At 55.0% G+C, this 25,426-nt stretch overlaps 1 protein-coding gene and 1 non-coding gene across 2 annotated transcripts; both read left to right on the forward strand.

Moving 5' to 3' along the window:
- The first annotated feature begins 7,552 nt into the window (after window positions 1-7,552).
- Window positions 7,553-16,773, forward strand: LHX5 (LIM homeobox 5). Its single transcript, NM_001102061.2, has 5 exons — window positions 7,553-8,072; window positions 10,104-10,327; window positions 10,979-11,256; window positions 11,957-12,122; window positions 15,902-16,773. Exons 1-5 carry the CDS (start codon window positions 7,900-7,902, stop codon window positions 16,267-16,269), a joined length of 1,209 nt encoding a protein of 402 aa, NP_001095531.1. The 5' UTR covers window positions 7,553-7,899; the 3' UTR covers window positions 16,270-16,773.
- A 7,792-nt stretch (window positions 16,774-24,565) lies between these two features.
- Window positions 24,566-24,638, forward strand: TRNAG-CCC (transfer RNA glycine (anticodon CCC)). The gene has a single exon. It is a non-coding gene; the product is annotated as a tRNA-Gly (tRNA).
- The last annotated feature ends 788 nt before the right edge of the window (window positions 24,639-25,426 follow it).

Consider the following 25,426-nt stretch of genomic DNA (forward strand, 5'->3'; position numbering starts at 1 on the left):
AGCCTAGCCTTCGACCAAAGAGCGGGGGAAGGCGATGTCTAACGCTTTGCCATTGGGTATACGGGGCTGTGGACGCGCAAGGACACCCAGACCTTCTGAGCTTCGCTCCAAGACCTGAAGCATCAAATCCAGCGGAGAGAAAAAACGAAAGAGAGAGGAGCCAGAAAGACGAGAAAGGGTTGCTTCACCCAGGCCCGACAAAAGTAATGAATTATGATCAGAGATTACACATTTCGCCGCTCGAATTCTGCAGCGTTTCCCCCACCCGCTTTTTGCCAGGAAAGCCGTCTTACTCCGAGTTCAATAAACTTCACCCACAGAAGCGACTCTCTCTCTCTCTCTCTCTCTCTCTCTCTCTCTCTATATATATATATATATATATATATATATATATATATATATTTTTTTTTCCCCCCTGGGTCTTTTCGTAGAATCCAGGATAAAAATAATTTTCTCTCACGTTCTCCTCTGCCTAAAACCTTGCTTCCCCGAGGGAGTGGGAAATGCCGAGCGTGTGATGGTCATTCTCCAAATTCTACGTACACACACACACAAGCCCATGGTCAATAAAGTTAGGTGCTTCCGCCGACCTTCAGAGAAATCGGCCAGCCGAGCTACGATTTATTCTCACGGAATTCGTTTCCCAAGTGGAGCCCTAGGGTAGGGGTAGACACGAGAAGTTTAGGAATGAGCCTAACCACGCAAGGAATACTCTTCCTCCGGCCGCAGGCGAATTTGTTGGGAGGAAAGCAAGAGGACTCTCCCGGACTTTTGAAAGCCTGGAACCCCCACACCTGCGTCCAGGGCGCACGGATATCTCCACAAAACAAACTGAGGCCCGAAGCCCAGCCCTGCCGCCGCCGACTGATTGGTGTTCGCCTCCAAAATAAGACCCCTCCCTGGCCCCCTCCTTCCCCCGCCAAAAAAAACCTTGGAATTTTTTTTTTTTTCAGAGCAGTATTCTGCCCTTCCCCTCCTCTTCCCCCAAGAAACCTGGAGGAGAAAAGCCACCGTGCACTGCTGGGCAGCTCAAAGGACTTTTAGAGAAAGAGCGATTCCCGCTGTGGTCCCGGAGGAACCGAGGGGCGCGCAGCAGGGTAAACATACTCGCCTTGGGAGGAAGGTGCTGGGGGTCGCCTTCCCTGGGCCCCTCCCCGCCTCCCGGGGGCCGGCGGTGGGCGGCCCCACCCCCACCCCCCAGCCGGCTCCGGCTCCTGGTTCATCCAGGCTGCAGTGTAAACCGCGGCTTTCCGATGCAGATTTCCCTTTTAACACCTTCTAAACAAAGGCTAATGAGGCCACTGCATTGCTCTATCAACACACAATCATTAGCAGCTGAGAAATACACACGCGCGCGCGCCCGCGCCCGCGCGCACACACTCAAACACACAAACAGCGCGCGCGGGCTGCCAAAGTCGGATGAATTCTAAAGGAACCCATATTAGGCTAACAAAAAGGAGGTGGGATATGGAGAGGCGGGGAGAGGAGGTGGGAGAGAATGGGGAAAGGAGGAGAAGGAGAGGGGAGAGAGAGAGAGATGCTATCGAGACCACGAAAAAGACCAAGATAAAAGAAAGGGGAAGCAAGATACAGACTCAAATTCAGACTAGCTAGTCCGAGGGAGGATAATTAGAAAGTCTTCGGGATCCTCCATTTGGAGGTTAGCGCTCTCCTTTTGGGTTCCAGAGATGAAATGGATTGCAAGCATCTTCTCAGAAACAGCTCGGGGAGCCCAGCGTATAGCCTCCACGGTCGGATGCCTCAGTGGGGCCAGAAAGTCCGTGACCACGACTCCACGCGCCCCAGCACTGCCTGCTGTTGGACATTGCACGTGGAGGAGGTTGAGGCGGCCCTCCAGGCTAAACCGCCAAGGGAAGGAAGAGGACGGTGCCAACGGCACTCAGCTTGAACACTCGGTCAGCCTGGCAACCTGGGATTTGAGCCTAACCCGGCGAAGCAGCCTCTAGCCTTGCACAAAGCGTGGGGTTTTCCCTCTCTGAACAAAGGGTCAGCACTGCTCCCACAAGTTGGAGGACTGGCTTGCACCATTCCTTCTGTCCCCCAGGCTGCCCTCTGGCCCACAGGGATTAGCTCCAGTCTGCACCCTCCCCTGCAGCCGGCGCCAAAGAGGGTGCTGTAACCAGTAGGCCCGGCTGGGTAGCCTGATGGCTGGGCCTCTGAGAGATGCATTCCAGGAGGGGATGGATGGCTGGAAAGAGAGTGAGGACGCCAGGCTCCACCCTACCCTGGCCCCAACCAGCTGGGTCTCTAAGCTGGCCAGCATGCACACACTTTGCAGCTGGATTTTCTGGATCGGCCAAGTGCAATCAGCCACTGCCCTCCAACCTCCCAGAGATGCCCTCCAGGTGGTGGCTTGCAGGGCTCCTCAGCACACTTCCACCAGCCTGCCCCCAGAAATCTGACCACGGGTCTCTGGCTCCAGTCCTGTCCCAAGGCCACCAGACTCAACAGTGGTCCCCAACTCCTGCCACTGCCCACGTCCCACAGGTCCCTCCCCACATATTGGACTGGGGACTCACTATTTGGACTGGGGATTCAGCAGCCTCGCACCCCAGTGCTAGGAGAGGGTGCTTAAGGAGGGGAGAAGTTTTATCACTGGTGAATAAATAGATGAAGGAAAGAAGAGGAAAGAAGAAAGAGATGGAGGAGTGGAAGGAAGAAGGAAGGAAGGGAGGGGAGGAATTCCCTGCCTTTTTGATTAAACGTTCCAGGTCGAGCCAGCCCAGTTAACGAGACCGTTAATTAAGCAGCGCAGGATTCAACTGACAGGAAGGCCCTGCCCCCCGCAGAGATGTTCTGGAAACCAAGCCGTCCACAGAGGAGAGCGAGGGGACACACCGGCTTTGTCACCCCTGCTTTCCAGGGTTCAGCCTATTCCCTGCCCTCTTGGGGACGCCCAGACCCCAACACTCTCCCAGCCTGGACTTGGGGCTGCCCCCAGCTGGCCGCCCCCATGGGGACCCTAGAAAGCTCAACCCCGGCCACCTCACTCCCATCCTCCCACCATCCCTTCTGTATCCCTGCCCGGATGCCGAGGCCTAAGCATCCGGGCAGGGTGCCTGACCCACTCCAAGCACCCGGTGGACGTCCACCCAAGCCAGCCTGGGCGCACATGTTCCGGGGATCATCCGGCAAACCCGAACTCTAGAGGGCAGGGGCTGGCGACTGGACCTGCCGATTCGGCTCTCTGGGTCTTCCCGGAGGAGCGCCAAACCGGCCGCTCTTCTCCAGGCTCCGGGCGGCAGGGCCCAGCCTCCACGCCTGCTCTTACTCGGGGGCCGATTCCTCGCGGCGGCGGGCAGTGAGCGGCGGCGCGGCGGGACGCTGAGTGTGTGTGCGCAGCGCGGCCTATATTTACACCCCAAACAAAATAATTACACTTTTGTCGGAGGGAGAAAGCCAGTGATTAGGCGCGGGCTCTTTGCGGCAAAACAGTTTCTCAGTGGTACACCAGTATAATTTTTCACGGCTGGCTGAAATCAAAGAGGGGAGGTAATGAATCCGGCGAGCAATTTAAATTTACAATTTGTAACGCCGCCGCCGCGCAGACCCGGCCGAGAGCGCAGCTCTGAGGCGCTCGCTGCGTTTGTTTAATGTTAAAGCCGCGCTGGCTCGGGGTGGGGGGGTGGGGGTGGAGTGTGCGTGTTGGGTGGGGGGCGGTAATGATGGAAGTCGGGAGAGGACAGGCTGGGCCGCCCCAGAGACCGCGGGGAGAAGACGACGAGGGACGCCCTTCCCGGGTTCCCCCAGAGCGCGCGGTCCCCGAGAAAGCAGGCCACTTCAGTCCATTCAAAGCAAGCGGTTGTCCTCAGATGAGCGAAGGGAGATGCTCTGGTTGCCAGAAAAGCCCCGTTTCTGCTTGGCTGCAGAATCTCCCCAGGATGGAGAGTTTCCGGTGAGGAGCAGGGAAGTGTTCTACAACCTGAGGGAAGGTCGGTTCCAAACGCTCAGAAGAGTCCCCAGTCCGGCCGCTGCCCCATGTCCTAGGCTGGAAAAGTCGGGAAAGGCGCCTCCCCGCAATCCCAGCTCAGCGCACCTCGAAACGCCCACCCCGGGTGGATGTGCGCCTCCTCGCCGGTAATTAATTACCGAACTCAAGGGGGAATATGCAAACCGCATATTACTAACTCTACAGGGCTTAAGTGATTGGAAACAGATTACTATCTTGTTTGTCTTTTGTCTGTTTTACTTATCCCGCCGCCGTCTGTCGAGTTGTAATGTTGATACTCTTTACTCTAGGAGGAAGATTTTTATATAGTAAATTCCATCAACATCTTGTATAAGTGACATTGCGTCTCCATGCATTACCCTGTTAAGACACAAGCAGTTTATTAGTTACATATAGGAGGGGATTTCGCTGCCTGGTCGCCATCTGTTAGCGCTGTTAGGGCGGGATAATTCGTCTAATAGTTGGTCTGCTGGCGTGTTTTTTTTTTTTTTTCGGAAGCTGTGCTCCCTGGAAGGTGGAGGGCCAAGCAGGATGCCGCTGCCACTGGGCTGGAGTGAGGCGGTTTTGGACTGAGTGTGGGCTGTGCTCAGGGTCCCAGGGTAATTCCAAGAGTCTGTGACCTGGACACGATGGGTAAACTCAGCTACAGAAGGCAGAAGGCCAGGCTGGGGCTTCTGGAAGTGAAGCTTTATCTTCAGCCACCGGGCATCCATCCCTGGAGTGACTCACCACATCCAGGGCGGCGGGATGGGGCATGTTCCTCCTACCTCCCTGGTGTTGCACCTTAGCGGCTGGGGCCTGACTGTGCGTTGGCATTTAAGTACATAAAGGAGGTGAGGGCAGGTGGACTTATTCTAGTTGGAGCCTGGTACACAGGCACCCAGCAGCTGGCAGGGTGGGCAGAGCTGGGGTGGAAAGACTTGGCTTTTCAGGTACCCACTCAGGATGGGGGGAGACGGCTCAGCGCACCTAGTCCAGAGCAAGGGGAAAGATATCATCTAGACAGGGGCTTTTAATTACTGTGTGGGAGATCCAAACACACACCCCAAAATCTGCAGGGTGCACAAAGAGAATCTTTCATCGCAGCTTTGAGTCGGATACCAGATCGGAATGCCAGCAGCAAGCCAGAGCCAGGGAAATAAAAATCTAGAGAAACCGAGAAAGAAAGTGATGGGGGAACGGAGGGAAAAGGAAACCGAAAAAGAACAGAGGCTCATAAGAGAGAGAGACAGAAAGGAAACGATGTGAAGAGAACTCAGGGGAGGGGGAGACAAAGACCAAGGAGGGATCGCGATTCGCCTCCACTTGGAGCCCAAGTGCCTCTTTTCTCTCCGGTGCTTGTTTCACTCTGTCCCTGCCCTGTCTCAGCTCAATGACCCCTCGTAGCCCAGGAGGGCAGGGCCAGGCACTGCCAGAAACTGTGATTTCATGTGGGGTTCCTGGAGCTCTCCCAGCCTGGCCTGAGAGACCCAGCAAGATCCGGCCTCCTTGTTCCTGGCTGGTCCCAGCTCCAATCAGCCACACCTGTTCCTGGCTCGGCACGCTGGAGGACAGAGTAACAGCAGAAGTGGCCCAGTTTGGGGACTCCCCTTCAGAAGTCCAGCTTGGGGGCCAGCACCCCACCTCAGTGACCAGCACCTGTCAATTCCTGTGCGGAGCCAGATCACTTCCCATAGAGACTGTGGCCTGTGAGGGGAAGCTAGAGGTCTGGACAGAAACCCAGGAAAAGTGAACACCCCGGAGCTTCCACCAACTGCCCCAAGTCAGGCATCCACAAATCCTGCCCCCTTTCAAATCCACAAAGGCAAGCGCAATAAAAGTACACACACAAACATACCCCTCCCTGGGGGGGGGCGGACACCACAGGAGTCACATAAACAAAAGTACTGCTATCTGCAGAACTACACACACAAGGACTGACCCACAAACACATATCCACAAAATTCCACACCACGAATGCGCCCAACCCAGCTCAGTCACATACACGCACACTCACCTGCACACGATTCAGCTTCTTCAAAGTCCACTCTCACATCCATGTTAGCACACACCTACACAAGCAATCTTACACAGATGCACACGCACATAAGCAAATACTATCACATTCACATGGCTGCAAATATGCACATATATACATATATATGTACACACTAACCAACACAAACAAAAGCACGCACACTAATATACACAGATAATAGCAGCGCTATGCACAGGTACAAACACAAAAGATACACATGCCAAAATATATTCATATAATTGATTTCTGAGTAATATAAAGAGAGGCAAAAACAAGGTTCTCAAACAGCAAATGTATATTAACAAACTCAACAAATGCCCCCAAACGCATATCCACACCTAAGCTTTGGCATGTACACATGCAAGAGCACGCGCGCGTGCACACACACACACACACACAACTATACACTCATCTGGTTCCCAGCTTGTGGGCCCAAGCCCTGCAGACCCCATCGGCCCTCTTTTCTGAAGTGGGAAGGGAAAACCCCCACCTAGCTTGCCTGGCCTCCCTAACTTAGAGCATCCAGTTCAGTGGCTGGGTTGGCACTTTGGGAAAGAGGCATGTTTTTTTCCCTCCCCCACCAGAGTCACAGTCCTCCTCCACATACACCTGTGAACACCCTCCCCCCAACACGCTCGGAGCCCCGTAGAACGGCCTGTGTTCTATGAAGACTCCAACCTGCACACACAGCCGGGACGCCCAGCGCGTGCAAACAGCGCCCGCGCAATCTTCCAGCGTGCCGCCTCGGCCGCGCTACCCACTCACCGCGGCGCCGACTGGCTGACCCGGGATCCGGAAGGTGCCGCGAGGAGAGCGGAGACGCGGTGAACGCCACTTCTGAGCTGGCTTCGGGAAGACTGGTGGGCCCTGGATACCCTACTTCCCACATCGCCCCCGAGTCCCGTGGCCAGCGCAGGGTCTCGGAGCGGGCCAGAGAACATGCCCCCCAACCTGGGCCTGGGCCTGTTCGGTCTTTCTCTCTCTCTTTCCATGAGAAAGGCCGAGCTCGTCCCCAGTCCCCTTGTATGACAAAGGAAACCGGGGACGCCTCCCGGGAGTCCCGGGAACCTCTCTGCCGAAGCTCCAGGGCGCTGACCCCAGGGGCGCGCGGGTGGGGGAGTCCAAAACGGCGGGCTGGGCTGGGGAAGAGGAGGCAGACAGAGCGCGCGATCCTCGCCTTGAGCAACTTCTGCAAGTTCCGTGGATGGAGAAGGGGGCAGAGGTTCCCCACCTCCCCACTAGGCCTTGGAACCCTGCCCCCCCAAATATGTGTCAGGCGAGAGAAGACAGAGGCAGTTCTCAGATCGCGCGGCCCCCCAGCCCCTAGCCCCAAACTGGAAGGTAAATACTTACTTTGCCTCCGAACCAGGTACAAGCTAATACTCAACAATACTGATGCCTTGTTTTTTTTGCTCTGTCCGGACCGCAACGCTGTAGCCAATTTAGATATGCTATAAATTTAAGAGGTTGCCATGGCCACCGCGAGCCCATTGGCCGCTGGGCCCCCTACGTGCCTCGCCACGTCACCAAATCTGAATAAGGATGCGCGAATTAGGCGGCGGCCAGACAAAGATGAGGATCGGGACCGCTTGAAAGTGGGGGAAAGTGCCGGCGCCTCCGCCACCGGGGAAAGCCGCTCGGCAGAGCCGAGGCCAGCAGCCACCCAAGATATATTGAGGCGCGCGGCCCGGGGCATGAGACTGTGAACGCCACCAGTCCCCACCCCACCGCGGGCAGCCTAGCGCCAGGCCCAGGAATCACCCGAGGACTTGACCGGCTGAGTCTTGGTTCGGACCGGACTCGCCCGGCGGCGGCCAAGAGGAGAGGCAAAGAACAGCGGCGGGGCCGGGGGCCCGAGGGCCGGGGGCCCAAAGGGAGGTCGAGGCGGCCCGAGCCGCCGGGGCGCAGGGCTATGATGGTGCACTGTGCCGGCTGCGAGCGGCCCATCCTCGATCGCTTTCTGCTGAACGTGCTGGACCGCGCGTGGCATATCAAATGCGTTCAGTGCTGCGAGTGTAAGACCAACCTCTCGGAGAAGTGCTTCTCACGCGAGGGCAAGCTCTACTGCAAAAATGACTTCTTCAGGTAAGTGGCCCGTGCTGCCCCTGCTTGCTGCCCGAGCGCCCGCCCCGCGCGCGCTCCGTTGGGGCACCGGGGAACGGAAGAGACCCACCCCACCCTCCCGGTCTCACCAGCTTCAGTGGGGAGCCGGCTCACCCAGCAAGCTCTTGCTGTCCTCGGTCCAGCAAGGGCCGGAACCCAGGCGGAGTGAGAAGAACGCGGCTGGCTGCTTCTAGCTGGCTTTTCCAGGCCGGCTTGGATCGGCGGTGGGGCAGGGAGAGGAAGCCTGACTAACTTGCTCCACACTCGTCTCTGCCCCTTCCTAGCCGGCACCACCCCAGGGTGGAAGCTTTCAGCCGGGTTCTGAGAGACTAAGGATTTTGGCGAAGTTAGGGACAGCTGAGGGCTTCACCCACCAGGCAGAGTGTGGGCTGTCCAGAGGCTGGGCTCTGGGCAGGTAGGGTTCCCCGGGCCTTTCTGGACAAACAGAAACTTCCCAGCCCCAGAGGGGGCTCAGCCAGAAAGGTCTCCTCTGGTGATGGGAAGGGAATCTTCTCCTCAATCCCCCCATCCGCATCCACCCCCCACTGGCCTCAAACTCCTTAAACATTTTCTCTTCTGTTGAAAGTACAAACGAAATGAAGCTGGAATCAGGACCTGCAGGGCCTACCCTTGCTGCCCCCTCGGGCCCTCAGGCAGATCACAGAGATCACTTTTCTAAGTCTCTGTTTCCTAGCTGAGAAATGTTGAGGGTTGGCCTGGAAGGCTGTGGGGTTTTGGCCGCTGGGCCTGGCCCACTTCCCCACGGGTGCCCAGAGTCAGCTTTGTGAGTGCGAATTCCAGGCGCAGAGGGAAGAGGGGGGCATGATTAACGCTGTGCAGAAAGGCTGCTCACCGCCCCGGTGGCTGGCACTGGGGAATTTGAATAGGAGAAAATGTCAGTCGCGCCTTTACACGTGTAAACTCCCCAGCCCCAGAGGCCCAAGGCCCCTAATGTGGTGGTGCTTGCAAAGCACCTAATGATTTTTGATAAGGTGCATATGGCCAATTATGCTGCCGGATAAGGCCAAAAGTGACTTATGGCTTCTAATGCCCTCACTACATCAACGTCACCCAAATTCACCCTGTTTAGAGACGTGGGTGTGAGCAGACGTGGGGCCCCAGAGTCCTGGGCCCTTGCCCTCTCTCCCCCGGCACCTCACTGCTCCCCCTTCTCCTCACCCCTCCCTGTGCTGGTCTGCATCATCCATTTCAGGGGAGGCCGCCGACTCCCAGCGCTCCTAGAAGAAAGAAGAGGATTTAGACAGGGAACACAGAAAAGGAGGCATTGGAGAGATCCCGAGTTCTGGCCATGCAGGTTTAGGACTGCTTTCTGATCACATATCCTCCTCCCCTACCTGCCAGGGCCTGGGATCTGGGGACCTGGAGGCCCAGTCCCTGCCTTCCAGAGCCCGCAGGCCCCTGACCAGCTCCAGTGGGGCCCAGAGCAGGGCCTGGAAAGTCTACAGTGCTGGGAATCAGTAGAGGCTCTCTCCTTCCTGCTTAGGTTCAGCTCAGGAGAGGGTCCCCCTCCGTGCTCCATTGCTAGGACCCACCAGCCAGGCTGATTGACCCCACCTGGATCTTAGCAGACTGTTTAGGATCCAGAAGGCAAAGCCGAGAAGTGGTCCCAACCCAGCCTGCCTGGCTTTAAAATCCTCCCTGACCTCCAGAGCAGAGTTTGCCTGGAGCATCCCAGGGAGGATCTGGTAGGAGTGGGGGAGGAGGAAGAGCACGACTTGGGGTGCTCTGGGCTTTCTCCTCGGCTGAAGGCTGCACCCATTGCCAGAAGCCCAGCAGAGTTCAAATGAACCCAACCACCGAGGCACAGTCCAGGGTGTTTTGTCTCCTGTCTGGCATTTCCGGCCAGGGAGGACAGGACAGAACAGAGATCTCCCGTTGACAGACATGGAAATGCAGGCTTCTCAGAAGCTAGGGCGGGACAGGAGGAGGTCAGGGCTTGGGGAGGATGGGACACTGGGCTGGCCTCAGGTGACAGGCCGTGTCCGTCTGCAGGCGCTTTGGCACCAAGTGTGCGGGCTGTGCACAAGGCATCTCACCGAGCGACCTGGTTCGCAAGGCCCGCAGCAAAGTCTTCCACCTCAACTGCTTCACCTGCATGGTCTGCAACAAGCAGCTGTCCACGGGCGAGGAGCTCTACGTCATCGACGAGAACAAGTTCGTGTGCAAGGACGACTACCTGAGCTCCTCTAGCCTCAAGGAGGGCAGCCTCAACTCGGGTAGGAGGCCCTCGTCCCTCCCCGGCCCAGGCCCCAGCGCCCTCCCCACTTTGCCCCCTGCCTGGAGGTGGTGCCCGGGTTCAGAGCTCTCCACTCAGAGGTCAAGGCACACGGAGGGGCCGTGGGGGGCTGGTGAAGAGGGGCAGCGCTGGCAGCCAGCCTCTTAGGATACTTCCCGCGCCTGCTCTTCCCCTGCCCTCCTCCAATTCTTGTACAAGCGGTCCTCCTCCTCCAATTTGGAGCCGCGCAGTTTCCCCTTTCCGAGTCTTTTCAGCTCCTGCTAGTTTCTAGCTGCATAGTGAGGATAGTAATTGGGGGTCTGCAGGAAGGAGAGGTGGGTAAAGAAGATCCCAGGCCAGGAGGGCGTCAGGACCCTCCTCGCGTCCCCTCTCCCGAGAGCGCGCCTCCCCCTTTCTCAAGCGCTGGCTGGGAAGTGCTGGGAGGGCTTGAGAAGGGCCCCTCGGAAGGCCCGGCCCCGCCTGGAGGGAGTGGGCAGGCGTCGGGCCCCTGAGGGAGGGGCTGCGACAGGTTTGGGGTGGGAAACCCGCCGCGGTTGGTGGTGGCCCGGGCCGCCGAGAACCCTCTACCCGACTAGAGAGGTTTCGGGCTGCCGCTGACGTCCTGTTCCCTTCCCGCTCCGTCCGCCCGCAGTGTCGTCCTGTACGGACCGCAGTTTGTCCCCGGACCTCCAGGATCCACTCCAGGACGATCCCAAGGAGACTGACAACTCGACGTCGTCGGACAAGGAGACGGCCAACAACGAGAACGAGGAGCAGAACTCGGGCACCAAGCGGCGCGGCCCGCGCACCACCATCAAAGCCAAGCAGCTGGAGACGCTCAAGGCCGCCTTCGCCGCCACGCCCAAGCCCACGCGCCACATCCGCGAGCAGCTGGCGCAGGAGACCGGCCTCAACATGCGCGTCATCCAGGTGCGGCCCGGCCCGGGCCACCCCTCCCCAGCGCCGCTGCGTCCGCGAGCAGGGAAGCTCGGAGGAGCCTCGCACCCAGCCTCCCTGGCTAAGAGCGCGCCGAGTTCAGCGCAGGGGCAGGCGGTGCGCCGGAGGTCGGGGCCCGCTGGTCACACTCCTAGCCGGAAGATCCAGCCTGGCCCTGCTGTCTTCCAGCGGTGCCATCTTGGGCGGGTCACTTCACCTCACTGATTCCCGCCCCTCACCCCTTTCAAGGAAGATTTTAAGCCTCGCTGGAGTACGGGGACCTTTCCCTTCCTCCTATCCTCTGAGCAGAGGAAGAGGCGCTGTTTGTTCTCCGCGTGCTCCCTCCGGGCGCCCGACGCGCGGGCAGACAGAAAAACGGCCAGAGCCCGGCTTGGGGAGGCGAGGGGCCGAGACCAGCGCCTTGCTGGGCGGGAGGCCTTTATAAAGCCGTCACACTGCGGACGGGCCAAGGACCAGGAAGCCCAGCTTTTTATGAGTCGCCCCACGGGTCCGCAAAATCCTTCACCCTTGGCTGGTTCGCCGAGGCCCCCCTCCACCCCTCTGGTCTAATCCGGCCCGGCCCTCCGGCTCGGCATTCTTGGTGCGAAGGAGGCGCTAGGACCCAGCAGGGGCGGCCTGGGCAGGGAAAGAAGGGGACCCAGGTCAGAGCTCACGGCCCCCTCCTCTATCCCAGGTGTGGTTCCAGAACCGACGGTCCAAAGAACGCCGGATGAAACAGCTGAGCGCCCTGGGTGCCCGGAGACACGCCTTCTTCCGGAGTCCGAGGCGCATGCGTCCGCTGGGCGGTCGCTTGGACGAGTCGGAGATGTTGGGGTCCACTCCGTATACCTACTACGGAGGTAAGCACCCCGCCTTGGACGTGGTGCCTCACACCTAGGTCAGTGCTGGTTGAGAGTGCAGGCCTGGATCCCTGCGATCTGGGGTGCCCAGGGGACCCCCTCCTCCTTTCTACCCACGAAAAACATACACAATCATGAACACACCTTAAGAGACACGAATCAACAGGGGCAGACCCACGCTCAGATACTTTCTGGACAGAAAATCAGACACAAGCGTTCACTCACCCATGCCTTGATACCCACAGATAAACATGTGAGACAAGCAGTGACACACTCACCCACGCAGGACGCACACGAGTTCAGAGACCTTGGAGACCCGCGTCTAGGCACATGATCACCCACAACCAACACAGGTATACCCCACCCCCTGGGTATACTGACAGACACTCTGACACTCTCCAGGTCAAGCACTCAGCGTGTACCCACCCCAGCCTGAAACACAACCTTCTGCCGCCCTGGCCCACAGGCTGGCCTGGCGTATTTTGGCACCAGCAGGAAAGCAGGCCCTGGAAGGCAGCACCAACAGTAGGGATGGAGGGGTCAGGGGTCCCCTGGGGTCACCCCCTTGCTATCTTTCAAGACAGCATCTCCTTTTCCGACCTCGGGGACCGTGCACACAGCATCTGGACCGTTTAGCCCAGATGCCTGGCAGTTGGGCAGGTTTTGCTGGACTAGGACTCTGGCCCACCCACCAGCTGCAAGAACACCAGGGTTCATCAGGACTTGGGGTGGGGTGGGGTGGGGGGAAGCAAGAATTGAGCCAACCCAGTTATCCACTCTCTGTTAAGGCTGCAGGAGGCAAGGAGCCCAGCATGGCCCAGGAGAATTCCTCTGTTCCTGTTAGCAGGCTCAGGCCTGGGTCCACTCTCTTCTTAGTCACCTCTTCCCTTTCTCCTTCTCTCTTCTGTCCTCCCTTCTCCCCTCTGCGTTCACTTCAGTCTCCTGGGTGACCTCTCCTGACTCCCTCACCTAGTATTTTGTTGAGACCCAGTTGCTCCGGGGACACTATTGGACTGACTCACCCGTACTGTGCATCCCAGACTTGTGGGCTCAAGGAAGGCATCCCTCCTGCTGAGCCTCTGAATTTGGGGAGCCCCCAGGAATGCCTTTGCCTGAGAGGGATCTCTGCTGCACCCAGTCGGGGGAAGGGGGTGGCCCTAGTAACCCAGATTGGTGAGAGGTGACTTCTTTTAGAGAAGTCAGCTGAGTGGCAGTGTGGATGGAGAGGGCCAGGATCCCGGTGCCCAGGCAGATCCAGGAAGGAAAATAGGAGCACCCTCTACCAGCTTTGTTTTATCCACAGGCCTGGCAGGTTAGCTCTTCTGGCCCGGCCAGGGTCCTCAGAAACTGTGGCTGAAAAATGGTGATGTGCTTTTAGGGAAGAGACTGAGATGGCAGGGCAGGTACAGACGCCAAAGGGAGTCGGCCTAGTGGACTTGTCCTGGGGCGTCTACTCACCGACTCTCTCCACCTATCTTTGCCTCCGTGCGCGCAAAATCTCCGCCCGGCGCAGGGAGGTTGGCGGGGCGGTACCAGTCCGGAATTTTTCCCCGCCTGGGTAATTAACCAAGGTTTCCCCCAGGACCAGCGTGCCTCCCACCAATCCGACCGCCTCTTCTACCCCCGTGTCTGCTGGATAGGGTGGGGCCTGGACACGCGGGGCCCCTCTTTCCCCGGAATGGGTGGGGGGACGGCAGCAGACCCCCCAGCCCCAGGGAGGCAGCCCCGCCTAATCCGCGCTGGGAGATCCCGGTGGCGGCGGCCGGCAGCGGGCGAGAAAGGGGCCGGGCGGCGGGGCCGGCGGCTCCCCGTGGGAGCGGGGACAAAGCCCCAGCTGCGGCTTTTGTGCCCTTTTCAGACGGCGTTTGTTCCAATTACCTCCGGCCCGGCCGCCATATGGGCGGAGGCGGCGCGCTCCGCGCGGGGGCCGAGGCCCTCGCTGGCTAGCCGGCTCGCTCCGGACCGTGGCCGTCCCCCATCGCCGTCCCTTAGGGGCCCCAAATTCGCCGCTTCCAACCTTTCTCTTCACTTACGGGGAGAATGGAATGAGTGGTTTTTAAAAAATAATTGGCGACCGTTTTGGCTGTTGCCTAAACCGTCTCCAATCCCGCCTCCAGACACTCCCCATTTGGACTGATGTCAAGGAGGGTTTGGGGAGGGAAGAGGGCGACAGGGGGAGTCCAGCAGTAGCCCCGGCGACACACCCCGGCCCTAAACAGGAGGCGTGGGTTTGCTGAAGAGACCTCGGCTTCCGGACGCGCTGGTTTTCCCTCCGCCCAAAGCGGGTTATTGTCAAGGATGCTCCTTTCGTGGGGTCCCACGCCCCACTCTTTCATGGGGCGACCCGAGGGGGAGGGAAAGAGGCTCTGTCCTCTGTTCGGAAGGGCTTAGGGAAGGGGGCTTTAGGAGGAGGTCGCGGAATTGACTTAGAAACCCTTTGTCGAGAATGGGCGGGAGTGTAATCTGGAGCCACTGCGCTCCCCGAATTTGTGGGCAAAATTCGAATTTGTGCATTTTTCCGCCGAGAGAGCCAAGAGCTATCACCAGATTAGTAAAAGGGCTGAATGTCCCCAATGCCCCAAAACTTTGGGAGTCCTGGCAACCCCACCCCGGAGGACACAGCTTTTACCCCAAGGCGCACGGATCTCTAGACGTGGCCCGGCGAGTGCTCTTATCGTCCCCCACCTCCCCAAATCTCTGGGGCTGAGCTTTCTCCATTCCTGGCCAGGTGAGGCCGGGGCAACCGATCGGAGCCCCACATTCACCGGAATAGACGATGGGGGCTCGGCGAAGGGAAGGAGAGGGCTCTGAGGCCGCCTGGCATGGTCCGCGGCCAGGTTTCGGCGGCCGGGGCCGAACTCGCCAGCGCCACTGCACTCCGGCTGCGCTTCTCCCAGGTTGGGTCGCCGCCCGATCGCAACCATTTCACCTTCAGGTCTCTTTCCGCAATCTCTGCCTCCCTGCCCTGCTCCTCGCCCGGGTCTCTCAGCTCCTGGGTCTCTCAGCCCCCGTGTCCCTGGCCCTCTGTCTGACTCATCTCGCGCGTCTCTGGACGCCTCTGTCTCTCCCCACCTTCCATCTTGTTCCTGGGTCTCTCCCCAGATTTTTTCTGCGTCTCTAAACACACAGCCGCCTCAGCTTTCCCTTTCCGGCTCCTGAACTATCTCTGTTTTACTCGAATAACCCCGGGTGTCTATCTCAGCCTTGGGTTCAGTGACTGAGTCTCTTTTCTTGCCTCCCCTCGGACTCTGAGTCTGGGCTGTCTACTTGCGTGCGGTCCTACCGATCTCTCCCTGTCTCTTTATTTGGCAGTTGTCCAGTGCCTCGCGCTCTCTGTGTATCTCTCGCCAGCTCTAAGGCACTGTCTGGAATCCTCTGTCTCTTGAGCTTCCCCCGTGACCTCTGTCTCCTCTCCGTCTCTGTGTCAGGGAACCTCTGATGTTGAAAGGTGTGTGTCCTTCATCGTCCCTGAGTCTCTCCCAGCTCCTGAGACTGTAGCCTTTGCGTCTCACTGGTTGTCTGTCTCCCCAGCACGAACTCCGAGTCTGGCCCTCCGCTCCTCTGGCCTGCCTCTCCACGGGTCTTTCTCTAACCTCGAGTCTGTGTCGCATGGTCCCCATGAACGTCCTGTCCCGCCAGCCCCAGCCGCATCTGCACCTCTCTGCCCTTGGTCTCCCTGGGTCCCCTCCCCCGGATCTCCTCCCTCAGGCCCCTTGAGTCCTTCTTCAGCGACCTCCCCATCTCTCACTCTCCCCTCTGCCGCCCTGTCCCCTCCGCAGACTACCAAGGAGACTACTACGCGCCCGGAGGCAACTATGACTTCTTTGCGCACGGCCCGCCGTCGCAGGCGCAGTCCCCGGCCGATTCGAGCTTCCTGGCGGCCTCGGGGCCCGGCTCGACGCCGCTGGGCGCACTGGAGCCGCCGATCGCTGGCCCGCACGCCGCCGACAACCCCAGGTTCACCGACATGATCTCGCACCCGGACACGCCGAGCCCGGAGCCAGGCCTGCCCGGCTCGCTGCACCCCATGCCGGGCGAGGTGTTCAGCGGCGGCCCCAGCCCCCCCTTCCCCATGAGCGGCACCAGCGGCTACAGCGGACCCCTGTCGCACCCCAACCCTGAGCTCAACGAGGCCGCCGTATGGTAAGGCCACCGGGCCGGGCCGCTCCCCCGCGCTTGGCCCCGGGGACCCGCCCGGCCGGCTCCCGCCGCCCCCACCCCGCCAACCTCAGCCCGGACGCAGCCTCCCTAAACCAAAATGCCCAACGTGGACACAGCTCGCTCTCTCGAGAGTCCGAACTCAACCGGCAGCTGCTGCTCGGCTGGGCGCGAAGGAGGAGGACCGCCCCCCGCCCCCCATCTCCATCCTCCCACCGAGGCCTCTCCGGGAACCCCCTGCCAGCGTCTCCCGGCAGCTGCGAGCGATTTCTTGGGACCAAAGTGTTAACTCCGGAGGGTCAAGAGATTTCAAGCACGCTCTAGGCTTCCCCCGACCTCTCCCCCAACCGACACACCACCTCTTTGGACCAAGAGAGGGCTGACGCCAAGGGATGGAGACGATTTCTTTTTTCCCCCCTCCCTGGAATCCGACTGGCATTTTGTAATCGTATTTCTCACTCTGCTTTCCCGTCTTACAAAAAAAAAAAAAAAAAAAGATAAGAAAAAGAGAGATTGAAGGGAGTGAGGAAAGGGAGCAGAATGAGTTAGAAGATGGAGAGAGAGCCAGCAGAGAGATGGAGAGAGTGAGAAACATGTTTGAATGGGGGGCGGGTAGGGGTGGGGGGGTGGTCACTGGAAGACAGCTCCACCTGCGCGTTCGCGCCCCCTGGTGGTCAACCTCGATGATCACGGTCAGCTTTTCTAGGAAGAGATGGGAGCGGTCCAGACATGGCCAGCCCAGGGCCAGACCCCCACCTCTTCTTTCCTTTGACATTTACTTTGAGCCCGGGGGTCCAGGCCAGATTCAAACACTTGCCCATCCTGCCCTCCCGCTTGGGCAAGGCGCCAAGATTTCTGGGCTCTGGCCCACAGACCACCCTCCGTGCCCAGGTCCTTGGAGGCTGGGCGGTCAGGATGTACAGTATTATACTTTTTTGGAAGTTGAACGCTTCTAGTTTCCTTATTTTGTATAAAGAAGAAACAAATAAAGTATGTTTTTGTGTTTACTGTTTATTTATTGTACACTAGTTATCTGGGGTTGGACATTTTTATATTTTTAAGAGGAGGGTGGGCAGAGTGGGGGAGGGGAGCCAGAAAGAGGTTTACCTAAAAAAAAAAAAAAAAGCAAAAAAAAAACCCACAAAAAAAATCAACTTTTTAAAAAAGAAAGATTAATAAAAAATTCTTTTTTCCCTCCATGCTGTGTGGTTTTCTTTTTTCTTTTTCTTTTTTTTTCCTTTTTGCCTCTGTCTTCAGTCACTCTGAATTAATGGAACTGTTCTGGTTCTTGTTTCTGACATAAACCAGACTTGATGGATGCAAAGACCTCTCATCTAGCAGGGTGATGGGAGGGGTTCTTTTGGCAACTAACAGGTAAGAAAGATGCCTGCCATTTTTTTTTTTTTTTTTTGACAGATATGATGCACCAATAGTATCTCCCCCAGTTTTATGTAATACCCTGATCTAACACAAGCCAGCCTGGCACATAGTAGGCCTTCAAAATATTTGATGACTGAATGGGTGTGTGACTTGTTTATCACCAGGGCAATTCAAGCTTCACTCATTACTCCTCCGGGTAAAACCAAACAAACAAAAAGTAGGTTGGGACTTGCCAGGCAGTCCAGTGGTTAAGACTCCACATCTCCATTGCAGGGGTCGTAGGTTCGATCCCTGGTCAGAGAACTAAGATCCCACATGCCTAGTGGTGCGGACAAAAAAAACAAAAGCAGGCTGGTAGGGCCAGTGCTGCAAGACTGTGTTAGGACAGAAATGCCCGCAGGGAGAACAAGGCTGTTCGTCCTGCAGTTCTTAACGCAGTGCCTGCTTGGGTCCTTCGGTAGATCAGCATGGTGGAAGGGAGTTCTTGAGATTTAATGGGTCTGAGGCTACTCCCTAAAGACAAGTCCCTCCCTCTCTCTGCCTCAGTTTTCCTACTTTCAAAAGTGGGGACTAGAGGGAGTCCTTTCTATGACTTCATTCATTTGCAGCTCAAACACTGTAGGATGAGAAAAACAGATGAGAGAAAATAGATGGAAGAGGGTCCTGCATTTGGACGTCTTTTCTCCCAAGCTTAGGGTGGGGAGGGGCTTACCCATTTTAGCACCAGCAGGAAAAGGAGGGGGACTGGGAGCTGGTGGGGAGTGAACCACCACGGAATGGACACATGTTAAGAGCCCTCCTCATCGCTCCTTCTTTCATGCGGACATCACAAGAATAATTCGAGATGACCTGACTTTTTCTTTTCTTTCCTTATAGCACATTTGTATTTATCAGACAAATGCTATTTGCTCGTGGTGGAAAATCTAGAAAATGCAGATAAGCAGAAGAAAGAAAAGATAATCCCCCAGAATCTCAAGTAATCGAGTTGATATGTTTCTTTCCAGATTTTTTATTTTTTTCCTTTTCATTTTGAGACTAGAGATCACACACACATAGACACAGAGTGTAGACTAGCCCTTGGCATGCTCGTAACTCCGGGAGCACCAGGCTTCCGGGAGAGGCCCACTCTTGAATAACCCTGGGGTAGCCCCATTAAGATCTCAGAGAGTGGCTCCAGAAACCAGAGTCCAGGGGGGATGTGATCTCTGGGGCTATGATCAGGACTTGAGGCTGATTCCCCATGGGCTCTAGCTCTGAGTGTTGGTGTGTCACGAGGGTTGGGAGCAGAGGTCACCTAGGAGTGGGATAAGGGTAAAACAGAACAAGGGCCCTGGGCTCCGGGAGACTGGCTGGCTGGTCACTGTATCACCTCTCTGAGCCTCAGTATGCCTACCATGAAATGGGCTCATAGTGGCATTTCATCCACGTTCAGTTCAGTTCAGTCACTCAGTTGTGTCCAACTCTTTGTGACCCCATGAATTGCAGCACACCAGGCCTCCCTGTCCATCACCAACTCCTGGAGTTCACTCAAACATGTCCATCAAGTCGGTGATGCCATCCAGCCATCTCATCCTCTGTGGTCCCCTTCTCCTGCCCCCAATCCCTCCCAGCATCAGAGTCTTTTCCAATGAGTCAACTCTTCGCATGAGGTGGCCAAAGTACTGGAGTTTCAGCTTTAGCATCACTCCTTCCAAAGAACACAGAGGACTGATCTCCTTTAGAATGGACTGGTTGGATCTCCTTGCAGTCCAAGGGACTCTCAAGAGTCTTCTCCAACACCACAGTTCAAAAGCATCAGTTCTTCGGCACTCAGCTTTCTTCACAGTCCAACTCTCACATCCATACATGACCACTGGAAAAACCATAGCCTTGACTAGATGGACCTTTGTTGGCAAAGTAATGTCTCTGCTTTTGAATATGCTATCTAGGTTGGTCATAACTTTCCTTGCAAGGAGTAAGCGTCTTTTAATTTCATGGCTGCAGTCACCATCTGCAGTGATTTTGGAGCCCCAAAAAATAAAGTCTGACACTGTTTCCACTGTTTCCCCATCTATTTTGCATGAAGTGATGGGCCCAGATGCCATGAGCTTAGTTTTCTGAATGTTGAGCTTTAAGCCAACTTTTTCACTCTCCTCTTTCACTTTCATCAAGAGGCTTTTTAGTTCCTCTTCACTTTCTGCCATAAGGGTGGTGTCATCTGCATATCTGAGGTTATTGATATTTCTCCCGGCAATCTTGACTCCAGCTTGTGCTTCTTCCAGCCCAGCGTTTCTCATGATGTACTCTGCATATAAGTTAAATAAGCAGGGTGACAATATACAGCCTTGAAGTACTCCTTTTCCTATTTGGAACCAGTCTGTTGTTTCATGTCCAGTTCGAACTGTTGCTTCCTGACCTGCATACAGGTTTCTCAAGAGTCAGGTCAGGTGCTCTGGTATTCCCATCTCTTTCAGAATATTCCACAGTTTATTGTGATCCACACAGTCAAAGGCTTTGGCATAGTCCATAAAGCAGAAATAGATGTTTTTCGGGAACTCTCTTGCTTTTTCCATGATCCAGCGGATGTTGGCAATTTGATTTCTGGTTCCTCTGCCTTTTCTAAAACCAGCTTGAACATCAGGAAGTTCACGGTTCACGTATTGCTGAAGCCTGGCTTGGAGAATTTTGAGCATTACTTTACTAGCATGTGAGATGAGTGCAATTGTGTGGTAGTTTGAGCATTCTTTGGCATTGCCTTTCTTTGGGATTGGAATGAAAACTGACCTTTTCCAGTCCTGTGGCCACTGCTGAGTTTTCCAAATGTGCTGACATATTGAGTGCAGCACTTTCACAGCATCATCTTTCAGGATTTGAAATAGCTCAGCTGGAATTCTGTCACCTCCACTAGCTTTATTCGTATGCTTTCTAAGGCCCACTTGACTTCACATTCCAGGATGTCTGGCTCTAGGTGAGTGATCACACCATCGTGATTATCTTGGTCATGAAGATCTTTTTGTACAGTTCTTCTGTGTATTCTTGCCACCTCTTCTTAATATCTTCTGCTTCTGTTAGGTCCATACCATTTCTGTCCTTCATAGAGCCTATCTTTGCATGAAATGTTCCCTTGGTATCTCTAATTTTCTTGAAGAGATCTCTAGTCTTTCCCATTCTGTTGTTTTCCTCTATTTCTTTGCATTGATTGCTGAGGAAGGCTTTCTTATCTCTTCTTGCTATTCTTTGGAACTCTGCATTCAGATGCTTATATCTTTCCTTTTCTCCTTTGCTTTTTGCTTCTCTTCTTTTCACAGCCTCCCCACACAGCCATTTTGCTTTTTTGCATTTCTTTTCCATGGGGATGGTCTTGATCCATCCCCATGGGACTAGATCTGATAGATAGAGTGCCTGATGAACTATGGACGGAGGTTCATCCACGTTGGAGAGATGCAATTTATCCTGTGGCCAAGGTTTGGGAAGTCTAAGTCTTGGGTTCAATCCTCACTCCCATCCTCTGCCAACACACACACACACACATACACACCAGCTTCCTTAAATGATGAAAGACAGGAGAGAAAAGGAGATCCTTGTCAAAATCAACTCAAATCCACCTGCACTCCCATAAGCTCATTTCAGCTCCCCTAGTGCCTTCAGGGCCCAGGGGCTCTGGGAGGAGAAATCCCACCCCAACCCCACTCCTGGCAGTGACCCTGCAGGTGTCATAGTCATGGTCGTGTGTGCACTTAATTTGGGAGGTGGTTCCTAAGGAAGGTTGGGTGGAGAAGGAAGAGAGCTGGGGAGGGACATTTGTCCCTGGACACCCACAACCATTGTCTCAGAGGACTGTGCTTCCTAAAAATAAATTTCCCTGCCCCGTCCTCCAGCCCATGGCTGGAACTGCTCTCTGGCGTGGTGCCCAAGGTGTTTCACATTTGTTAAGCTCCCCAGTTGCTTCCAAGTCTCCCAAACATGCAGGACATCTGCCTGAAAAAGACTGATCTGGAGCCTAATTTGATCTTCCACCCCTTTCAGGATGAGTGTTGTTATCCCCATTCTACAGATGAGGAGACTGAGGCTCAAGAAGTGACATGAGCTGCTGGGGGTCACACAGACATCAGTAGCAGAGCCGAGTTTTGACTTAAGAACTGCTCTCGAAGCCTACGTTGTTCCTGGACCCAGGAGGTTGCCTGGCGCAGGTAAGATCTCACTCTGTGTCTGGCAACTACATGAATGAATGAATGAAATCAAATGAATGCGCGCCAGCTGCTCTAAAAGGAGATTCAAGAAAGACTCTAATGAATGCTAATTCCTACTGGTAGCAGCCTCACTGGATTTCGTTTAAAACCCCTTGCCGGGTTAAACAAAATCAACCAGAAGAGCAAAGGGCACGATGAAAATTACCAAGGTCAAAAGACAGAGGACTTCCAGCTTCTCCATGTTTGCCCTTGTTTCTTTCTCTCTCCCTCCCTCCCCATCCCTTTCCTCCTGCATTAATGTATCCGTTCATCTCCTCTATCTCTTCATCGCCTGTATTTATTATCATTTAAAAATAAAAGATCTCTGAGGGGGGGGGGGAACCCCTCTGAGCTGAGCAGGTAAGGAGGTGAGCCAGCCCCTGGCTGTGCCCTCCAGCTCTGGGAAAAGGGGACCGTCATGTTTCCCTCACTGCCCCAAGGCTGTAATTCTGGCCAACACTGGACAGTGAACCCACATGTATTCCAGCCCCTAGCATGCATGTTCTCCCCCGTTTCTGTCCTCCAGCCCCGAAATGAACACCCCACGGAGCCGGAGCACGAGATCTGACCCACTGTGCTTAGGACTAATATTTAAAATGCAGAATGGCTGTGGAGGGCTCCTGCTCCCAAGCCTTGTCGTGCAGTAAAAAGATATAAACAGAATAAATTACCTCTCCAGCTCGGATTATGAGAATACCCATCTCCTGACCAGAATTTTAAGTCCTGCCTCCCTTGTCGCGCTGCACCCGGCTGATTTATGGAAACCCAAGCACTTCTCTGCATATTTCTCCTGTTCAGCCAAGTGACCGAGTTTACCCTTCCTATGCCATTAGCGTTATTAACACCTGGGCAACCGATCATTGCAAATGGGCCATTTCTGTGATGAACGGAAACCTCTTCCGCGGCTTCTCTGGGGCCTCGCCGCCTCTGGCCTCCTCTTTCTGCATTGCATGCCAGGGCTGGGGACCCACCCCAGCACCTGCTGATGAGCTCCAGGGGGACTTTGGGGAGGAAATCTCTCACCCCTGCAGGTGTCCATGGCTTTCAGGCAAGCGCGCAGGAAATGACACCATGACTTGTTTTTTATGCCTCAGAGAATGTTCCAGATGAGGGCAATGCCCCACCCCCCAAGTGAGCAGGGAAAGAAACTGAGGCTCAGAGATGGCAAGAGACTAGCCTGAGTTCCCATCAAGAGTTTATGGCAGAGCCGGGACCTGAATTCACATCTTCTAGCCCCTTGTTACTCAAAGTGTGGTCCGTGGACCAGCAGCAGCAGCAGCAGCACCTGGGAGCTGGGTGGAAATGCGGCATCTCAGGCCCCACCCCAGAACTTCAGAACCAGAGAGGGCACAAGCCCCAGGAGACTGGGGCACGCATTCAGTTTTTTGAAGCGTTCACTTAGAATCACCAGATTCTCCATGATCCCTTTTTCACTGGAGGAAAACCTGATGGTGTATATTCTCTTTGCTCAGAAGCAGCAAAGACTCCACTTCCACACTCATACCCAGTGAAAATGAAGCAGCTGGTCAAACCAGTGTCGCCCACAGGAACCCCTGGAGCAGTCTGTTCACTGCTTCCTGCATTATAACCTCTCAGCCCATGTTTTGTCTGTGTCCCCATCTCCAGGCTGTTAGCAACTTGAGACCAGAAAGTGTGTGTGATTGATTCCAGCCACTCAAACTCTCTGAGCCTTAGTTTTGCCATCTATAAAAAGGACACAATAAGGTCTACCTTCATGGGACTGCCTTGGCAGTCTAGTGGTTAAGTCTCTGTGCTTCCAATGCAGTGTGCATGGGTTAGATCCCTGGTTGGGGAAGATCCTACATGATGCAAGGCACGGCTAGGAAAAAAAATGATATAATGTCTAGTCATCACAAGGGTTTCCCAATAATAAAATGATAATAAAAAATAAAGAAACGAACTTTCCAAAGGTTTCCAAAAATATTTTGAGAATTGTGGAACAAGTACAAATTTCCAGAGGAACTCTTTCAAGGACAACACAATTTTAAAAAATAAATTATATGTGCCCGTGTTCAATCACATCCAACTCTTTGCAACCCCATGGGCTGTAGCCCGCCAGGCTCCTCTGTCCATGGGATTTCCGAGGGAAGGCTGCTGGAGTGGGTTGCCATTTCCTTCTCCAGGGGATCTTCCCCACCCAGGGATGGAACCCGCATCTCCTACGTCTTCTGCATTGTCAGGTGGCTTCTTTACCACTGAGCCACCTGGGAAGCCCATATGGAATATTATTCAGCCATAAAAAGGAATGAAGGGCTGGTACATGCTAACACATGGGTGAACTTTGAAAACTAGGTGCTAAGTAGAGAAGCCATTCACAGAATCCCACATATGGTCTGATTCCTTTGATACCAAATGTCCAGAACAAGTAAATTGTAGAGACAGAAAGCAGATTGCTGATTGCCAGGGGTTGGACAGAATAGAGGTATGGACAGTGGCTACTTCGTGGGGACAGGGTGTCCTTTCAGGGTGACAAAAAATGTCTTGGAACTGGGTGGAGGAGGTGCTTTCACAACACTGTGAAGGTAACAAATGCCTCTGAATTGTTCACTTTAAAAGGGTTAGTTTATGTTATGGTTCATCTCATGTTAAAAGTATGTGGGGGAAAGAACACCATTTATCTGGGCACCTACAGAACATGCCAACCTCACTAAAAAAGAAATTCTGGAAGCTGGGACTTCCTTGGTGGCCCAGTGGCTAAGACTCTGCACTCCCAATGCAGGCGGCCCAGGTTCGATCCCTGGTCAGGGAACTAGATCCTGCATGCCACACTAAGAACTGGCATAGCCAGATAACATTTCAAAAAGAAAAGAAATCCTGTTGCCCAGCAGAGAACTTGGGGACCTGTGCTCATACCTGCTGCAGATGCTCAGGCAGTAGCCGCTTCTCACCAGCAGAAATTGCAGGATGAAGACTCTGCCTCCCAGGCCTTTTGGGGGTCCCTGTGATCAAAACCACCATCATTGTCGGGTGCTGCCACACTATTATTTCACCAACAGGACACCGACCCACAGGAGGAACTGGTGCCTGCTGCCTCCTCAGTAACTCACTGCCTTTTCAGTTATTTCTCAGCCCTTCTGATTGTTTGAGAGCGAATCTCTGGTGCTAGCTTGCTTATGCCGGCAGGCTTGGAGTCTCAGCACAACAGAAGCTGGCTACGAGGTAATGGCATCATTTTGCTTTTCCTTTTATTTACTGCGACATAGATCTAATTCCGGGAAGTGATACTGTTTCTCCATTTATAGTAGTGATAACATTCTCTTTCTAAACAGCGTTTAAGGTTTCAAGAAGCATGTGAATTAGGTAATAGTAAAGATGATGCATAAGTCCAGCACAACCCTCGTTGGCAATATGGGTTTGGGGATGATATTTCAGGAATGTGTGCATTCAGAGAGAACTGATCCCTACAGACCCATTCCAGGTCACTGGAGACTTCTCCATTTTTATTTCTTTAATTGCTTATCTATTTATTTTTTGGCCGCATCGCGAGGCATGTGGGATCTTAGTTCCCAAACCAGGGACCAAATCTGTGCCTGCTGC

The sequence above is a fragment of the Bos taurus genome, chromosome 17, assembly GCF_002263795.3.
Source record: "Bos taurus isolate L1 Dominette 01449 registration number 42190680 breed Hereford chromosome 17, ARS-UCD2.0, whole genome shotgun sequence".
Classification (NCBI taxonomy): Eukaryota; Metazoa; Chordata; class Mammalia; order Artiodactyla; family Bovidae; genus Bos; species Bos taurus.